Genomic DNA, 20113 nt, shown 5'->3' on the forward strand with positions numbered 1-20113 from the left:
ACTTTTGCCTAGATCACCCATGCGGGTTCTCCACCGAGACGCTCATTTTTGCCTAAGCCGCCCTTTCGGGTTTTCAACTTAGCGAGCTGTTCTGTTTTTCATTTGCATATATTTTTTTTTTTTAGGCAAAGTATCTTTTAACTGCATCTGAATTTACAGGACGAGTGAAATCCTCCCCATCCATTGTTGTAAGCATCAAAGCACCGCCTGAAAAGGCTCTCTTAACAACATATGGACCCTCGTAGTTTGGAGTCCACTTGCCCCTGGAATCGGGTACGAAAGGTCACCTTCTCTTAACAACAAGGTCACCTTCTCTGAATACACGAGGCTTGACCTTCTTATCGAATGCTTTCTTCATTCTCTGCTGATATAACTGTCCATGACACATGGCGGTTAATCGCTTCTCTTCAATCAGATTCAACTGGTCATAACGACTCTGAATCCATTCAGCATCAGTCAACTGAGGACTTGAGGGTATCATTTTTCTTTTTTTTTTTCTTTTGAAGAAATCTTGAAAAAATTTTGCTGATTTTTGATTTTTCATCTTTTTCCACCCTCTTCTCTTTTTTTTTTGTTATTTTTTTTTTTTTTTACATTTTGTAATGCCCCAGTTTGACTGTTTAGCTGATTCTCATGATACAGCTGAATGAGCTTCTTTCGTGCTCAAGAAGGCGGGTAATCTCATCAGGAATCCCCTTCAACATCATCTTCCTCTGCCTCGAATACAAGGAATTCAAATTTGGGAGATGGCGTTGGATCATTATGTTCAATGGGTTTAGAAATCCCTGCATAATGATTCTGGATAATGGAAAGCTTTTGTATTTAAATAAGCAAATCATTTATGCAGATGAAAAAGCTGTTTTTATTGTTTTTCATGGTTTTTTGTGATCACTGATTTCATGCAAAAGCAAAAAGTGAAAACAAATGGGAAAACAAATGTTTAACAATGCATTAATTGAATGAAAACATCATTGTATTAAATGCTGCCAACAATGTCATCACTTCTCCTTTTGGCATGGGAGAAGGGTTTTGAACAAAGTGAGCATATTTACTCTGAGTTATGGATAACTGTTGGAACATCCACAGCGACCCAATTGTGGCAGACACCACCAGGAATAACAAAATTGCTCATATCTTCTGCATCTTCTTCAATGATAGCAGCAGCTTCTTCTTCAACAGACTGATCATCATGGATGAATCCTCCACTTGCGAACAAACCTTGCTCATTACATGCCCCAGAACAGTAGCCAATGCCAGCCCGGGATTGGTTAACCAGGAATAAATCCATCAACAGTACTTAGTCTGGAAAATTCCTCCTCGAGTTCACAATTCTCTTGTTCAACATGATCCATCAATCCGACAGAGATTGGCTCTGTGTGATACCGGGAAGTGCGTCTCCAAAATAAATGAAGATCGCAGGGTCAGACCACAGGACGGAAGACCGGAACAAAACACTCGCTTATGCAAATGATGCATGAAGTGTTTATGCATATGCTTGTTTTTTATTTCAAAGGAGCTCGAGGGTTTTATTTGCAAACTTTGAAATATTAACATTTTGATTGTACATGAGAATATCTCATCGAATATATCAGGTGAAAAAATTTTCCCGGTTTTTTCATGTTTGGAAATTTTTGCAAATAAACTCCTTTGAGTTCCTTGAAAATTTTCTTTTTATCTGATGATATGGATGCAGATGAATGTATGAATGCATGAATGCAACAATCACACTCAAGGATCAAGCAAAGCACACCAAACAAAGGTCGTGGGAAAGCTCAATGTATCCCTAATATCAATCATCCATTTTGGTAGATTTAGGTTTTACACCTTATCAATACCCAAGTTCCATTGATATTAACGATACATGAACCGGCTCAAACATCCTTAATATCAACCAGCCGCTTTGGTGGATTTTAGGTTTTACACCTGATCCGGGATCCATTGATATTAACGATGTTTGAACGACTCAACCACGAATCACGGGTTTGCTGAGAGTCACGAGCATGGAGTCTTGGTTAAGAACCACCCAAAGGGAGTGTACTAGGGTTTAAACCTGCCAGACATGTTCTACCAGAGGTTCCCATAATCATCGTCCCATCTCTCGAATATTATCGGAGGAACGAATACTCGTATTCCAAAAATATTCTCAAGAGAAACTCTTATGAGTGTAGTATCGCGTAACAATCGTATCAGAACTTACATCTGAACGACCTCCGCACTACGTCCTAAAAATAGGCCAAGATGGGTTTGGTAAACTAAGGTCCTTGGCTTCTAAGGTACATGATTGAAAGAATAATGCCTAACCACAAATAACTTGTGTGACATTATTAATCCAACATGACCTCCACCAAGTGAATGGACTCGCAAGTCAACTGGCTAAGGACTACTCCACACCAGTCAACAAGACTATGCCATTCTCCTATCCTAGAGTGCACTCGAGTTCGGGTATAGAACTCATCTCACAGAGATCACCAAAGCAAACAGCATTTGTATATCAAGCAATTCAAACATTACAATCAATACAGTTATCCCAAATTGTACAAAAATATGTCAAATAACAAATAATAATATATCACACAACAAGGTGAAAAGTAGGCAATACCACCAAGGAAGGTCTAATGTGTATCCCCAGCAGAGTCGCCACTTTTCTGTAGCGGTGTATTCGTTACTATATGATCTATCAATTAAATCATAAGCAATGTATACAATGAATTAGAGTCGCCACCGCACTTTTATTTATCCTGAGGACTGGTTAAAAAGCGAACAAAAACCTAAGAAGTTTTACACATAGAAAACTAATGAAAAAGATCAGAGAGTCTGGGTAAGGGGTAAATTACGCAATGGGAAGGTGTTAGGCACCCAATGCGTCCTAGGTACTCCTAGGGAGCCCTTTTCACACTTTGTTGTTTGAAAATTATTATTTGTCATGACATAAGTAATGCGCAAACATGATTGGGATGATGAGAAAAGAATATACAAGTTAGTTATTTTTGTGTTTGGATGGATAACCATTGCCTACGTACCTTTACAGGATCAAAACCTCGTAGTTCGGCTAAAAACTTCCAAAAGTTAGTGGATTCAATTTTAAAACAAAAGCTCACAGGTCTTACGTTACCCACGGGAGAAAACTCAACCTTATATAACAACTAGTCCACCATGTGAGAAAAGCTTCAACTTGCCAGAGAGGGGTTAACCCTATAATAGGCAAGGAAGACTTACAATTCATCTACTAAGGACAAATAGGTGAGATTAATATCAACCAACTAGGGTAAATCAAACCTATAGCTAATGTATGAAAACTTAACAAACATGGACAAAGCCACAGAATCACTTGAATGGGTGAAGTTATTTGGATTATTTACAAAAAGGTCAAAGTATGATTAAAGTCAATTCAGAATGAAGTATTTACAAAAATGAAGTTTGGAAAAATCATGGACTTAAGGTCCAAGTTTCTAATTTGGAAAGAAGGCGAGAATGTTTGCACAACACTTATTTCAAGTTTTTAAAACATGTGTGAAAAGGTAGGACACAATGGGATGAATGGATAATGGTGGAATGTAAAACTTCTTAGAAGGGTCCGCCTCTTGAAGTCATATAGAAGATGACTCAAGTGCGTCCTTAGGAATAGGCTACAAATGAGCAATAATGTGAACATGGTAACAGATGAAAGTAAATAAAAGCGGATACTGGATGCCACTCAATGGTCTTATACCTGTCTCCTAAAACAAGCAAGGATATCAGAAGCCACTCTATGGACTTACACTAATCTCCATCAGAATAAAACAGAAACAAAACAGGGAAGTCAACTGCCAATCCATCTGGACTTATGTTAACCTCCACAGTATGATCCTGGGAATACAAATGCCACATCACAGGGACTTACAATGAATCCTCACATACACAAGTAAATGCACTAGGCAATGGGTATGAGTGACCAATGAGGTCTTACACTCTACCCCTTCCATGTCATGGGAACAGATGCCACCTTACAGGGACTTATAACTGGTTCCTCAATGGGTAAGCAAACAATGTCACAAGGACAAATGACATGAACATGCACTAATGGCAATCAAAGGTAAAATGCACAATGGCAATCAATGATAGTAAATGCACCATGGCAATCAAGTAATCATGTATAAATGAATCAAGTAATCAATCACATAAATTCAAGTAGCACACGCTATAACCATTCATGAGGCTCAAGCAAAAGGGTTTGACTATGAAAGTCCACTGTAAGAGGTAAGTGTCGCTCTTAACCTGGCCATTGAGGGGCTCAGGTGAAGCAGATGAAAGGATATGAGGGGTGTGCCTCATTGCTTCTATCTCATGTCCGAGAGAGCATGTAAATATAAGAATGTGGGGGAGTTCAGGAAGATGGAACTCTTTCCCCAATATATAGACTCGATAGATCTTGGGTTTGGATCTCAATGCTACAACCATGTAATGGGAGCAAGGAGAAGACTCACAGAATAGTGGGAGATAGGCTACTTATCTCTACCTTCCACCAATTGCCTCGAATGAGGACTTTTCCTGCTTGGGACAAATATAAACATACACAAGCATTGCCTCTTAAGGAGGACTTCAGACAATTTGCCCGGCCAAATAACAGGCCGGGTCTCCAGACTACATGAAGAAGAAGGTTCTATACCTCAATGCAAGTTGCTATTTAAGCAAAGCAACACAAGTTCTTAAGAGAACTGAGCAACTAAAGGGTACCTGAAAACAATCCAATAAAATCAGCATCCCATTCATAAGCAGACAACAACATAAGAATCAATTAACAATGTTCAATCATAATCAAACAATAGTGTGCATAGCACAAGGCTCACATGAACCAAGTTCAAACATCCTACAAAACAAATAGGTTAGTCCACAAATGTCAAATAAGACAATCCAAGATGTGGAACAATTTCCTTAATCCTTAACCCCTTAACCTGAAAAGGCACAATTCACTTCAAATGTAAGTAACATGACCACTAGGACTAGCCTAGGGTCAAAAAGATGGAAAAATCTTAAAACAGCAGCCAATTCATGATCAAAGTCAAGTTATATCACATACAAAGGGATCCTAATTGGTCCCATATTCAAACTATGTTCCTATTTTAAATTATGCAACCTAGAAGGCAAATGAAGCAATGTTGAGTCTCATACAAACAACCAGCAAGATCATATCCAACCACATGTCAAAAAGGATCCAAAAAATCCACAAAAATTCTATCCTAACCAGAAGGCATTCAACAAGTCACATATTAAATTTCAAGTCATTTGGACTAATAGATCAATAGGAATTAATTAAACATGGTACAGCATGCAAAAACTACATCAAATGAAGTCAAAAATTATACACCAACTTCCATCTAATGGCAAACAGCAATTGTTACATTCAAAATTCATGGGACCAAAGCCAAAAGCTACCTTAACATGTTAAGAACTATCCTACAAAGTTTCATGTCCATTGGATTAATTATGAGGATATGGCAATATAAATGCTAAAGGTTACACCAATGGAATTCTAACATGCTAGGCAGCAAGAAAAAATACGAATCAATTTGAAAATTGATTGTAAAAAATCCACGAAAATTATCAATGATAGCTAACATGTCAAATAAACTTCCTGCAAAAAATTAGGGCCATTGGCCAATGGGAAGCATAGGAAAATATTTGGGGAATTCAGCATACCAAACTATGTCGCATATATACATATCCAATTTCCATAATTCACATATAGTAAACCATAGGCTAAAAAATTCCCAAACCTATGTCAAAAATCCAGAGAAGAGTCAAGAATCCATGTTTCAATTTTCACTTAATTTGGATTAAGCATGTGGATTGTACAATCAAATTGGTAATATGTATGGAAATATGTACATTAAAAGGACCTCTATGTCAATTTTAAGAATTCCCCAAGCACAATTTCATTTTTGATTTTTATAAAATAGTAGAGAAGAATTAAAGATCAACAAAAAAGTATTGTATTTTTTGGATTAAATTTGAGTATTATATGGATTTTTAGAAGTTCTTAAGTAATTATTTGAATATTGATTTGGATTAATAATGATTTAATTAATTTATTTTGAATGAAATGGCCTAATGTGTAATTACTGAAGCCACGCTTAAAACGCTGCGCACCACTAATCAGACGTGGCAGCTTGTGATTGGATCCGGCAATGGAAAAACACGAATCCACACTGAAACAAGACGGCAGCGGATCAAACGCGAGCAAAAATCCCAGAGAGTTGAAGTTCTTCAACGTTCTTGATCTTCATCATCTCCAGGAATGGGTTTTGGCCAAAAGTTAACGGAAATGCGCAATCCTTACACCGATCGAACCGGTAAGAGCTCAGGAACAAGAATACATAATCGATTTTGTCTATCAATTACTACATAGTACAAATCGGGTGAAAGAAATGACGGCGACGAAAGTTCAATCCACAATAGCTCATGCAATTCGCAATAGAAATACAATCTACAAACGGATACATGATCTACAATAGACAGTCTACAACAGCCACAACACAATTTGGAAAACGGCGATGATTGAAATTTAACCTTCTTGAGGTTGCGGTAGCGAGATCGCGCGAGACGAAGCTTGAATGGCGAAACAATTGTTGCAAAGTGTCGTGGGAGATGCGTAGAGTATTCGATTCAGCTCGACGATGCTTGGATTAACACGAATCACCGACTGTCATGGAAGAAGAAGATTTCGCAGCAGCTCAATCTTGTCACCGTTTCCTCTAATCTTGATCAACAGAAACTCTCTTCCACCTGCAAATTGAGAATCCACAGCAAAAAATGCACAGAACCAATGGATTCTTGATGAATTTGAGCAAGAGTGTGTAGAGCAAAAAATGAGAGGATTTTTGGGAGAATTTTTCTGTTATTTTTCTGTTAGATTGTGCAGAATGAACGTGAAGTTTTTTGATTGTGATTGTGAGAGAGTGATTATGAGAAATGTCATTAGTCAAATTCTGTTAGGATTTAAGTATATATATCAAGCACTTAATCCAAATCCAATTATAATTAACCAAAAATGAATTAGTGAGAAATGGTTTATGTGTGAATTTTGGATTTTTTGCCTTTTATACTTGGAAGCAATTCCTGCAGAATTTTATCACTTGAAACAAGTCAAAATAGCATTTGGAAGCTGTTGGTATAGGCCTTATTTTCAAATTCCCAATATTTTCCAATTTCACCATGTGATGGCTTATGTGTCCATTTTTCCAATTCATTTTCAAACCCAATTCTCAAACCACAAGGCCTAGGCATGTTGTGAATATTCCAACAAATTTCAAATGCCATTTGTGAGGTGTTGCAAAAATCCCCACTCAAAAATTCCAATTATTTCACAAGTTGGACGATTTTGCCCCTGGTTCAATTAACAGTCCAGTTGAAATTTGACCTTTTGCATTGAGCACTTTTGGAAAAATCCAATTATGCACCATGAGAGTACATATTAAATGGAGTTTGTGCATATAAAGAACTTGCAATTTGGACAATCCATGTGGACGTTATGGCCTCCTGATTACGGGTCTTTTTTGAAATTCATCTGATCATATCTTGCAAATCACACATTGGATTTTTGAGTTCTTGGACTTTTTGGAAAGGTGAGAACAAGATCTACATCTGTCATGTTGAACAATTTTTCATTTGAAGCTTCCTTGGACTTCTGTTTTTGAGGTCAAAAACTTTCCATTTTTGGAAACTTCAGTTACCAGTCACCTGCTATCTTGGGAAACTTTCTGTCTGACCTCCATTCCTTCAACCTTGGCCTTTGAAATGCCAAATGAAGTTTATATAGACATGAATGAGGTCTTTTCAACCAATTCCAATCATCAAATCACTGATTAAATGTACAGTTGACCACAGTTGACTTTTGTTGACTTTTGGTTGACTGGGCTAAGTTCTGATGAATTCCAAGCCTCTTTCAATTGAGATCTTGGTTCCAAATGATATCACAAGTTATATGAACTCTCAATGAATGATCATGGTGTCCAAATTCTTCAAGAATGGTCACCATCCAATGCTCAAGGCCTGATTTAACTGCTTTGATCTAGCTAGCTTCGTCTGCAAGCAACATGGTTAGATGACAATATTTTTGTACTTTTGGTTAGTAAACATATGAAAGGCAAATGACATACAACTGCTATACATGCTTGGTGATCAAGAATCACACTCACAAGGTAACCCACCCACTATGCGGGAAGCTAGGGTATGCAATAATCCTTGAGGCCATGATATGAGATGATATGGGCCATGAGGGATCTTAGGGCCAAAATTGGGGTCTTACACACTCTTCGACTTTCATGCAGCTCTTTCAGCCATTCTTTATTCATGAGATTCAAGCGTCCCTTGAAGCTTTTCCTTTATCAATTTTGACAAATCTTTCGACTCTTCTATGGCTACTACCACGTGGTCGAACTTTGGAGCCAACGATCTCAAGATCTTTCCAACAACAAATCTTGATGTCAACACTTCTCCACATACCTTGATTTGATTCACCAGTTTCGTAACTTTGATGAAGAAATCAGTTATGCTTTAATTGTCATCCATCTGAAGCAAATCATACGTTCTTTTGTGAGTTTGTGACCTCACCTCTTTCACCTTCCCTGTGCCTCTAAACGATTTCTCCATAATTTCTCATGCTTCTTTCGCTGACTCTGCATCACTAACCTTTTCAAAGTTATCTGCATCAACACATTGATGGATTATAAAGAGAGCTTTATAATCTTTCTTCTTCAATTCTTTATGTGCAGTCTTTTCTTGATCTGTCGCGGCTTCTGCAAGCGTTGTTATTCCTTCCTTTACAAGATCCCAAAGATCTTGATAATAGAACACAACCTTTATTTGCTTGCACCAATTCTCATAATTGTTGTTCTTGAGAATCGGAAGATTTGCTAGAAAATACATGTTTGGATGATTCATTGTCACGAATCGATTAAACCGGAGCTCTTGATACCAGATGTTAGAAATCCCCCAAAACTTATGGAGAATTTTAATCAATCTTGATGAACAAGATTGTTATTACCCACACAATAGCAATGAAAAAAGAAGAACAATGGAGAAAGAAAGAGTGTAAAGAACGATGAAGGAGAAAAGTAATATGATTCTGCAGAGTTTCTCTTTGCCCACAAATTGTGGAAAACTTCTTATTCACTTTGCAACTGCAAAATACTGTGAATACAATGTTGTGAATACTCTATTCACTTTATTACAAAAATAAGGGTTACTCTCTCTATTTATAGATTTAGGTTAACTTGGACCTCAAGGCAAAACCCAAAACTATAAAAGGCAAAAATAGCTAACACTACTAAAATAAGCATAAGTCGAAATCATGTGCGAGGCAACATACTTTGACACTTCAACACACTAACACAACTTAACATACTAGATGGTTCGACACTTCTTTATTATGTGGAACAACCTGCTTCGACACAAGAAATTACAATTCAACATCACTAAAATCACAAACGTTATATTTTATGTTTTGTAATATATATATATATATATATATATATATATATATATATATATATATATATATATATATATATATATATATATATATATATATATATATATAATTTCCACTAAAATTATAGTTTTAATCTTTATTGTTGAACATGTTTATATAATTATTATTATTAAATTAATTATAACACGTTTATTTTTATTTATTTTTTTGTCTTTAGAACATTGATTCTTTTTGTTTTCTTTGCCTTTTTTATAAATGTCTTTTTTGCATCCTAAAAATGATCCTACAAGTATATACTTTCTTAATGTATCTATGTATACTATAATATATATTATGCTTACTCTAGAAAAACACATATATCTTTTATATTGTTGCCAGCCTGCAACAACCACGTGGCAGGACTTAATTGAAACAAAAGAAATTATGTGGACTAAGATCTGAAAGCTACTTTGGATTAAGAATTTGATATCATAGAAGCATGCGTGGTTGTGATAAAAGATAGATAACAAAACATCATTCATCATAATCAAATTAAAGAGTGTACATCAACAGTTTAGTTTTCATGGTTTCAGTTCATTTCCAGAAATATAGGAATTTATATTTGTTTGTGGTCATAAACACTCCATTTTTTTCTCCTAGTAATTACTAAATGAAGTGTTTATTAATCCTTTGGTACATAAATTAATATACTCTTCACTTTCATATACTTCATCATCCTCAATCCATTCTAATTTTTAAAAAAACAATATTCACTAAGATTTCATTTTCTGTTTTTTTTTTGTTTGATTTGTACAATATAACGTTTGTGACCCTTTAACTGATTCGTTGATTGTGATACAGGTTTTGATTAGAAAAATTAGAATGGATTCAAAGTTTCAATGATTTTGGATATGAAGATGAAGATGGAAGGATCTTATGAATCAAGAAATAGAAATCTTCAAATAATTGAATATTCTTCACCTTATGATGAATCATCCTGCATGAAATTATCATCATTTTCATTACCTTGGTTTGATGTAAGAGTTTTTTATGTAAGAGTTAGTGGAATTCAAGTGAATGATGAATCAACATCGCGATTTCTATATCTTCATCACGTACCTTTAAGTCCCGATACACTTTTAGAAATAAACGGTGTTCGAAGCAACATGAACAATGATGAAGATTCTTCGATTCTAAGAAGGGATAGAATTGATAAGAAATCGGAACAAGTCACTTTTGTGAATACAGATAGTATAAGATTGAATGGTAGCGTGAAGTTTGAGATTTGCGATAAAGATCAATGTATTCTCTCGTGTGTTCTTGAGATGAATAAGAGATTTTGGAGTATGAATTGTGAAACGGAAATGAAACCGAATAGTGGTTTTTTCAAAGGAAAACATGTTTCTGTTCCTGAATTAGGTTGTCCTGAAATTGAGGTTTATGTTGCTGGTTGTTTCTTAGGAACACCTATAATCTTAACTAGGACACTGGAGTTCAATTGTAGGAAGAAGCAGAATAGGAAATTGGGTATGTTGGATGTGATTCCGGAATACGAAACAACTGAGTATAAGAAAGATGTTTCTGATGATCATGATCATGATCATGATCATGATGGACTTGATTTACAGGTAAATTTGCATAACATAATTGCTTTTAATTTTCATGAATCAGAATTTTTTCTGTTTGGTCTATTAGAGATATCATAATTTTCATCATGTGATAACTACTTATGATAGTTTCCAAAAAATAGCTTATAACATGTTTAAAAGCTGATTTCCAATTGTTTTAATAAGCTCTCTAAACATAGCTTTTGGAAAATCACGATGGTTCACAGTGATTTCGGCAAATCTACTATGATACTGAATGTGCATTTAGCTTTTCGTTAGATTTTTGGTTAAAATTGTGTTATTGATTGTTTTGTTTTGGTTCATAGGGATCTGAGTACAGAAAGTTCAAAACAGAACAAGAAGAGGATTACAATAACATGTATTGGCAAAGAACAGGATATATGGATATGGAAGATGGTGGTGAGCTATCATGGTTCAATGCTGGTGTAAGAGTTGGTGTTGGAATTGGACTTGGCATCTGTGTAGGAGTTGGCATAGGAGTCGGTCTTTTGGCGCGTTCTTACCAAACTACTACTCGTAATTTCAAGAGGAAGTTCATATAACCTCTTTTGTAAAATGGAGTTTATAGGACGCTGAGTGTGCGAATATTGTAAATCTTATAGTTCTGAGTTAAATTTCTAGACATAAAGAAAATGGCCACAAGTTATTTGTGGAAAACTTGATTGTTCCCTTTTGTTTTGGTTACAATCTTTCTTTCTTTTTGTTAATTCTAGTACTTTATACTTTTACCCTCATGACTTTTCTGTTTTTTTGTTCCCTTCATAAGCTTTTAAAGAAATGTTAATGTTTTGAAGGATAGGATAAAAGTTCAATCGTTATCAATTCGAATCATATGACACTTATGTATGAATATTCGGTTCTAAACTAGAACTAGCGAGAGTTAACATAGATGATCAGACACTCTGCAACACTTCAACATGAAAATGTGATTCATACATTCTATTCGAGCTGGTTGTAATTTGAATTTGAATTCATTGTTAATACGGATGTTTTATAATAAGTCATTGTTTGTATTGACTATTCATTCATATGACTCTCTTAAATGGTTTTCGTTATTTTGAGATATTAGTTTCTGCAACTGCGTACAAAAGATACATTGGCTTACTCAAATACAGACGTGGTAGTTTTTACAGTAAAACAATTATTTAATCAGCAATATTGCCATTCCCATATTTTCAAAAGTTCCTCAACTTGAGCTAATCTACTAGCAAAGTAGCAAGTGCACTATTACTACATTACAAATATTGTAAACAAAGGATAATGCATTCTAAATATCCTTAATCTTAATTTGGCTAGAGCTAATAGCTTTATGATTATACTAGTACTTATATCTTTACTAAGTTAAAACAAGGTTAAGTTCCTCAGGTAGCTACTTCTGGAGCTACTTCTGCTGCACAATGCATGTGGTTTGAGAGTTTTTCATCAGAACCCCAAAAGTCTGCACATTTTAAATCATCTTGAGTCATTAATTTCGAGAATTCCTCATGGTTATAGTTCAATATGCTTTTTCCACCTAGCTCACTTGGAAGATTTTCCTCGTCGAAATACGATTTCATGAGCTCCACGCTATCTTTATTCTTCGGATACACGAATTTCACCTTCTGAAACGTCTTGCTATCCAAGAAATACTTCACTATCTGCGTAAAAAGAAGTACAATCTTTAGATTTGATACTAAAAAGCAACGGAGTCGGTATTATATTTGTAGTTAAGGTAAAATTTATAGATTTGCCTTTTGTACATTTACGAAATTATGCAGTCAACGATATGAACCAAAGGATCAAGAATAGACAGTTCACGTCCTTATTTTGTGTTTTGGACCAAATTTACTAAAGTTGAAACATGGACTGTCTAATATCGATTCGGCGTTCCAAATCCCGTGACTGCATCAAATGTGTGTTTTTCTGATTGCAGGGAATTCGGATGCGAAATTCAATGATATCAATAGGAGTGGCTATGGAGAGAAAAGATAACAAACCTTCCAAAACGCTTCGAAAATTCGAGGAGGGTTATAAAGAAACGCTATTCCAAGCCTCTCGGGATAGTGATTCTGTAGAATACTGATGGTCTCTCGAGCCGATTTGAGAGGCACATTGTTGGTTATTGACCAGCCAGTGAAGTCTATCAACCAAGCCATTTGTTCTTGACCCGGTGGAAGATTAAGCATAGCATTTTCCAAAAGATACACAAGATGCTTAATCTGATTGTCCATCGAAGAAGTGTTCTGCAAACACATCAAACATCCAGTGGCTAGACACTTACTTAGAAAATCATAAATCACTTGTTTGGCTAAACAGATTAATTCGACACTTATAACATAAGCGACTATTTTTTGAAATAAGTGCTTATTGTATAAGTGTTCACGATGAAGCCAATCCAAACAGTCCGAAAGTGAAACCGAATATCTCAAAACGATCATACCTGCATTCCAGGTCTCAAAATAAGAACAGTCCTTCCATGTCTATCATGGAAACCCGCTCGATAAACTTTCCCTGTCTCCCCTTCCTCTGCAACCTCATCCTAAATCATCATTTACATCATCTCGAATTATATCAGACAATACTCGTGCACGAAAATCATAAAAAATGAGACCAAACACAAAACATACCCAGCGGATTTTCTCGGGTTTATATACTGATCTCCACTTGAGTGTGTCTTCCAACATCTTTTTTGACTTGTCGACATTCCAGTTGCGAGCTTCTAGATATCGCCGCAAACAAGCATCCGTGCAGTACTTCAAGCTGTTTCCTGATAAAGGTCCAATTGCAACCTTGAGCTCTTTTATCTGGTTATAAAATTTCAATATTCAGAAATCAGAACCATGATGCAACCTAACAAAGGCAATAACTAATAACATAACATCACCAAATGATGTCGACGTGTATGTTTCGTTCTATAGGCGTAGAATTGATTTTGATGACGTGATTCAATATTCTCGAGAAAAATAATTTTCTCCTCAGAATTGATTCTAACTTAACTAGAGATTTGGAGTTTTTGCTTCTACAAACTCGGATTTATTATTCAACTCGCTTTTATACGAATAGTTCATCCAAAAGGAAATCAATTTATAGTCAACTCAATTTTAACCGGAATCAATTTTACAAATCCAATTCATTCCGAATCAATTTTTTTGTCGCCGCATAAACACTTTACCTTGGATTCAGCAAGAGCATCTTTGGTTTGTTGATCTTGTTGAGAACTCCCCCAGAGATTAAACATGACAACTGAAAATTCCTTCAACTTCTAAACCAGTTCTTATATTTATAACTTTTTTTCAGTTTTCACAACCAAAACCTATCTCAATAACAAGAGAAAACAAAGATAAATATACCAAATTCTCAAGAATCTCATATCATAGATCACATAACAGAATCCACCAAGGATTTATCAGTAATTTACTCTACCATCTCACAATCCAAAATTCCAGGAGAGTTTAATATTTAATTAATATTTTCTTTTCAATTTTTAAAATCTCTTGTGATCAAAATATAATCTCAGAAAAACATCGGAATGAATAGAGCGTTTTTCAATTATAATAACAGATCCATAAAAAATAAAGATAAAATGCATAGAATTAAATGTTTCATAATATACTTAATCCATTCTAACACACATAAGCAAATAAATCATAAAATCTGTAACAGAAAAAAGAAAGTATGGAAAGTGAAGGAAGTTAGAAGAGAACCTGTAATAAGCATGAGAAGAAGAAACAAAGAGTGAGGAAAGAAAGAGGAAGTGCATGTGTCGTGTGTGAAACACTTGTAAAGTAATTTTCCAAATAATAAAAACAAAAAAACAGTGTCACACATTGACCAAACAAAAATAAATAAATGTAAAATGAAATGTGTTTCTAGAAACAATTGCGGATCTCTTGTTCTTGTTACACAAGGATCTCCTTGATATTTGCAACTTTTTACACAATTATGTACATTAATAATTTATGTAAAAATATTGATATTATAAAAGATAAAAATATTTATTTATTTTATATGATAAATATACGTTGAATTCAATCTTTGTCAACATTATTTATTTATATAAATGAATTATTAAAATTTATAAGTCAGTAATTTTAAAAAACATATTTAAGGTTCTAACAATTATTTTTTTAATTTTTAATATATCACGTATTTTTGTATTTATTGTGTTTTTATATTTTATTTGTACACAATAACATAAATTTAAATTAAGTCAAAATCATATTTATCATGTCAACTATATATGATATTATAGTAAATATTATTTGATAAAAAAGAAATATAAAAGAAAATAGTAAATAACTAAATTGGAATAATAGTAATGAAAAAAGAAAATTTTGAATATTAAATTAGAAAAAATATAATATAATTTTGAAATGTTAGATTAAAAATTTTAAAGAAGAAAAATGGATACACAAAAGAAGAAGAAAAGATAAAAATAATAAATAATAAATTGGAGAAATTTCACTATTCCATGAGTTCTATTAAAAAGATATTGACATGCAGTTTAATTTTAAAATATGCATCGATCTCTTTTGTAATCTATTAAAATGAAACGGATATCCTCTTATTTTGAGTGACATTCAAAAATCGTAAGTATAAATGATATTATATTTTAAAATTAATTAGAATGTCAGTTGTATTTTAACAAATCTCAAGATAGGTACTCATAATTTTTTTTAGTAAATAATGAAATAGTAGGAAAGAGAAGAGGAAAAAAATAGAGAGAAAAAATAATTAATAAAAATATAAAAAAGATTAATTTAAAATAAAATAAATGGTTTTAATCATTTAACAGGTTAATAAAAATATAACAACTTAAATTTTTAATTAATAATATGAGAATATGACATCAAATTCCATTTTCTTTTTTAATTATTTTACAGTAATCCCATTTATGTGAAATATTACAAATATGTCCTAACGAGTTTTTTGGTTTTTTAAGAGTATAATTTGTGAATTTCTTAAAAAGAAATTTTAGTTATAAATATTTTTATTATGTTTTTATAAAGGAAAGTGTTAGGTGGGTGGACTATAATGTATTGTGGCATTTCCACTTGTAGAAAAAGTCATGAGAAAAATTCCAAGAAGAGCATAAAAATATCTTTAATGCTCAGAGAAATTTCCTCCACAAAATAAATAATATGTCAATCAAACTTTTTAGGTCCTGCCTCTCTATAACTTTTGTTTACTTTCTTCCACCAAAATATCACGCTAAAAATGTTTGGTCCAACCATCCCACGATATGGACAAACACCTTAACTCTAATATCACTTTTTTTTCAACCACAAAAGTCATAGGAACAAATAACATGAACTTCCTTTACAAAACATTATTTTTAATCTCCCTTAGTGTATATATATATTTTTAAAAGTATAAGATGTTACTTCCATTCAAAAAGAAAAGTATAAGGTGTGTTACAACTATTTTATTAAAAATATTCATTCAAATCATTTGAAGTGTTCTACAGAAGACTCATCGATTGAGGTCTAATAGTAAGTACTACGAGGAAAGGTGTGAAGAACAAATATGACCTCAGACAAGTATAAATATTGTAATTTCAATCTTCGTAGAGTTTTTCATCGTCAGATTTAGTCAGATAATGATCGACGTGAAATGTTGGATTAAATTGAAGCAGTTTCAATCGTCTAAGCTATATAAAGCTCTGCAAAGGTATGGGTTGACGTGACACAACTTACTGTACACTTGAGTTTGGTTGTATTCCCAAGATGAAATCTGATTGTTGATTCACCTTTGCTTCTTTCTTTCAATCTGATCGGCCTGATTGTCTTTGTCCATATAAGGATAGAGATAGTGTGGATAGAGAGAGTGTGGATAAACGTTTTCGCTATTTTTTATACTAAGTTTCCCTTGTCTCTTTCAGTTTTTCCCTCTGCTCTGAGAGTGCTTTCTTCAGAAGTAACTGTTGTTACATACTCAAAATTCTAAAGCTTCAATGCTTCGACTTTTCGGCCTTCTCCTTGCTTCGGCACTTTCTCTTCACCTCATCTTTTTAGTCAAACATTTATTGTAATTCCTTCACGATGAATGATAATCCCATTATCGTTGAGAGCAATCTGAAGGGTAGTGTTTCTTCATCTTCAATTAGGGGAACAAAGTCTGAATCGCATTCCTTCCCTTCTGTCATTGGGGATTTTAAATCGGAGATTATTATTTTGAGTGATGATTCGGAAATGGAAGAGACGTCTAGAGGATCACTTTTGGATGAAGCTCTTTCTAAGGATTCTTCAGAGACTCTATTTCCAGAAAAAACTAAAAGGGGCAAAAATCTACTGATAAATTGATGTCTTCACGTGTCTTAATTGAGGCATGAGTGGAAGTTGCTTGTCAAATGAGGGATCATGCTGGTAACTTTGTCTGACTATACAAACGAATGAATGTTCGCAAGCCTGGCAATACTGAAATTGCACGTCATTTGGGATGTTAGGGACAGTTGAGAGATGTGTCTTGGGTCAGTCCTGGTGATCATTATAAAGTTGATGTATTGGATTGTAAGTGACTTTGGCTAATTGAGCTGACTAATGTCAATATATTCCACTGGTGGTCGTTGAAATGGTTGAGGCTCCTTCTGTTTTGAACACTACCGAGGTTGTAACCAAAGTTGACATCACGGTTGGCAATCCCTCGGATTGGTCAATTCTCCTATGAGGCCCAGAGGAGAGGATATGCATCTCTTTTGAGGGTTGTTCAGTTCCTTTATACAAGTGCATCTTCACCGGGTTGAGGATACGCTAGCTCTTCTCTGATGTTGAGGTGGTTGTCATGGACCATCTGAAAGTTGTCCCCTCGCAGGGTAATGCTTTGGATCAAGGATTAATCTCCCTCCGCCCCTAGGTACCTTGGTTCGGCCATTTTTCCTCTGACTGGGGTATTTTCCTTAAGCGTTTCATATTGGTGAAACCTGTCACTTTTGAGGCTCGTTTTGCCTTATGTTTTTCTTTGGCCTCAGTGGGGTGTGCCCGCTCTTGCAGAGGTGGTTTTCTGAAGTATTGGTCTGTAGCTCATTTCTTTCTGCCTCTTCCTTCTTACCTTTCTGGGTTTACTCTTTTGTCCTCCGATGAGGTAAAGCTGAAAGAGGATTTAGACGTCTGGTATCAGGGACTCGGATATGAAGAAGGATTTGGTCCCAGTGAAGTACTCTCTTTTCAACAGAAGAAGAAGCAAATAGATACTTACTTGGCAATTAGTGTGTCTGGTCATTTCGAGAGACAAAAACTATTTGGTGAGGATGGGGATCCAGAGCACCCTTTTTTTTACTGTGTAACTTATGCCTTATAAATAACATGGATCAGTAGTAGGAGGCCCTCACGTTCGCTCAGGATAAGGGTCTTACAACTGGCTTGTCTAGTCGCATATCGGTTACTTCTGTTGTTGCTCCTATTTCTACTCCGGGGGTTCGGGTACCGGCTATAGTGGAGGACCATATGGTAGGTGTGACTATTATTTTAAGTATTGTTTATATATGTGTATATCTATTAATAGTTGAGTAGAGGAACATATTACTGACCTAAGGATGTGCATGACAAATATGCAATTATGAAATCTACCCCCAACAACTTTTCGTATTATTAACAGTGAAATCTCCATTTTACTTTTTGTCATTTATCTATATGTTATTTAATTCTGCCTATCACAGTCAATACACAACCCTTTCTCTACTTAAAATTTAAAAAAAAACGTTGAAGGCTATTTTAAACCATCAATCTATGTCGATACAATAATTGTAAAAGTTACTTTTATTGCAAACGTAGCAAAATGGCGCTATAAGGTTCCTGCATAAAAATTGTTATTCGATTCTAGAATCGAAAGAACCGCGCGCAGAAACCTCACTAAAAACAGAAAGAAAAACAAAGAGTCAAAATTCTAGATCTAGAAGAGTCTCTTATCTCAAAATAAAGAACCATGGCTAAAGTGGACGATAACACCAACAACAATGGAAACAACAATTATGGTACGCCATGTCATAATAGTCCCAGACGTCTAGCTCATCTCACTAGAACTCAGAGGAATGTCCAAGAAAGTGAAATAAAAATGGAATTATTGCAAATCTTGTATGTTGGCCCTTTTGCAGATTTAGATCATGAAGACTCATACACACACCTCACAAAATTCTACAAAATTGTTGGAATACTAAGAGCTCTAGACAATGAGGAAGAGGCATTCCTATTATTGTTTCCACACTCTCTAATTGGAAAAGCAAATGAGTGGTATCTAGTGTAGGAGAATAGCGATCTAAAACACAGCGGAATTTAAAATTTTCTCCTTTAGTGATCCTTACGAATGGCCACGATCAGTGATAGAATCGTTACCTCTTGTGACGATTGAAACCTTTGATGCAGATCTACGGAGCGATCAAGAACATTGAACGATGACAACGCCTCTACTCAGTGCACACAAACGGATTCCTTCAATCTCAGTGCTAGCTGCTACGAATGAAGGCTTTGAGTGTGAGAGAGAGAGAGAGAGGGAGAGAGAGACGAAATTGCAACTGCACAAATGCTTCTGCACAAGGGTTCTATTTATATAACCACTTGTGTGGGTTGCAAGCTAAAAATCCCACTTAAGTGTATGTGGCCCATATCTTATAATATGCCAAAATCGCGTAAGCGCGTGGTACCTTACCATATTTCATATTCTACTTAAGTACATCGTACCTTACGATGTTCTACAATTCACTTAAGTGCATCATACCTTACGGTCTTCCTTAGTTACTATATCTCTCATCAATCCGTCCTTTTGTGTATGACCCTGTAGGTTTTCGCGGCATTGGCAATTATATTAAATCATGCATTTAACTTAATAAACAGTGAGCGGTATCTAGCAACACATCACTGCTACCCAAGACACGAAAATGTCATGTGATATGACAAATCCTTCTGTGATAATACTTATGTGTATAATTACCCTTTTGCCCTTATGTCTATATTGAACACAAGGCATAGACCGTGTCATCCTTGTCCAGTTCAATATTGGGCCCATAGACATTTATCATGTTACGCAGGATGGGCAAATTCCATCTAGGTCACTCATGTCCCTTAGC

The 20113-nt window shown here is 34.8% G+C and overlaps 2 protein-coding genes across 3 annotated transcripts; one reads left to right on the plus strand and one right to left on the minus strand.

Moving 5' to 3' along the window:
- The first annotated feature begins 9896 nt into the window (after positions 1-9896).
- On the plus strand, positions 9897-11810 carry LOC127096687 (uncharacterized protein At1g01500). 2 transcript variants are annotated; one of them, XM_051035241.1, is made up of 3 exons: positions 9897-10020; positions 10310-11076; positions 11382-11810. In XM_051035241.1, exons 2-3 carry the CDS (start codon positions 10348-10350, stop codon positions 11616-11618), a joined length of 966 nt encoding a protein of 321 aa, XP_050891198.1. In that variant the 5' UTR covers positions 9897-10020; positions 10310-10347; the 3' UTR covers positions 11619-11810. The 2 variants fall into 2 exon arrangements, with proteins under 2 accessions (XP_050891198.1, XP_050891197.1); XM_051035240.1 differs by having other exon boundaries at positions 9936-10141.
- A 407-nt stretch (positions 11811-12217) lies between these two features.
- Positions 12218-14915, minus strand: LOC127096688 (uncharacterized). Its single transcript, XM_051035242.1, has 6 exons — positions 14760-14915; positions 14228-14368; positions 13683-13859; positions 13496-13594; positions 13053-13298; positions 12218-12713 (listed from the first exon to the last, which is right to left on the minus strand). Exons 2-6 carry the CDS (start codon positions 14291-14293, stop codon positions 12438-12440), a joined length of 864 nt encoding a protein of 287 aa, XP_050891199.1. The 5' UTR covers positions 14294-14368; positions 14760-14915; the 3' UTR covers positions 12218-12437.
- Between the last annotated feature and the right edge of the window lie 5198 nt (positions 14916-20113).

This window comes from Lathyrus oleraceus, chromosome 6, assembly GCF_024323335.1.
Source record: "Lathyrus oleraceus cultivar Zhongwan6 chromosome 6, CAAS_Psat_ZW6_1.0, whole genome shotgun sequence".
In the NCBI taxonomy this organism is placed as follows: Eukaryota; Viridiplantae; Streptophyta; class Magnoliopsida; order Fabales; family Fabaceae; genus Lathyrus; species Lathyrus oleraceus.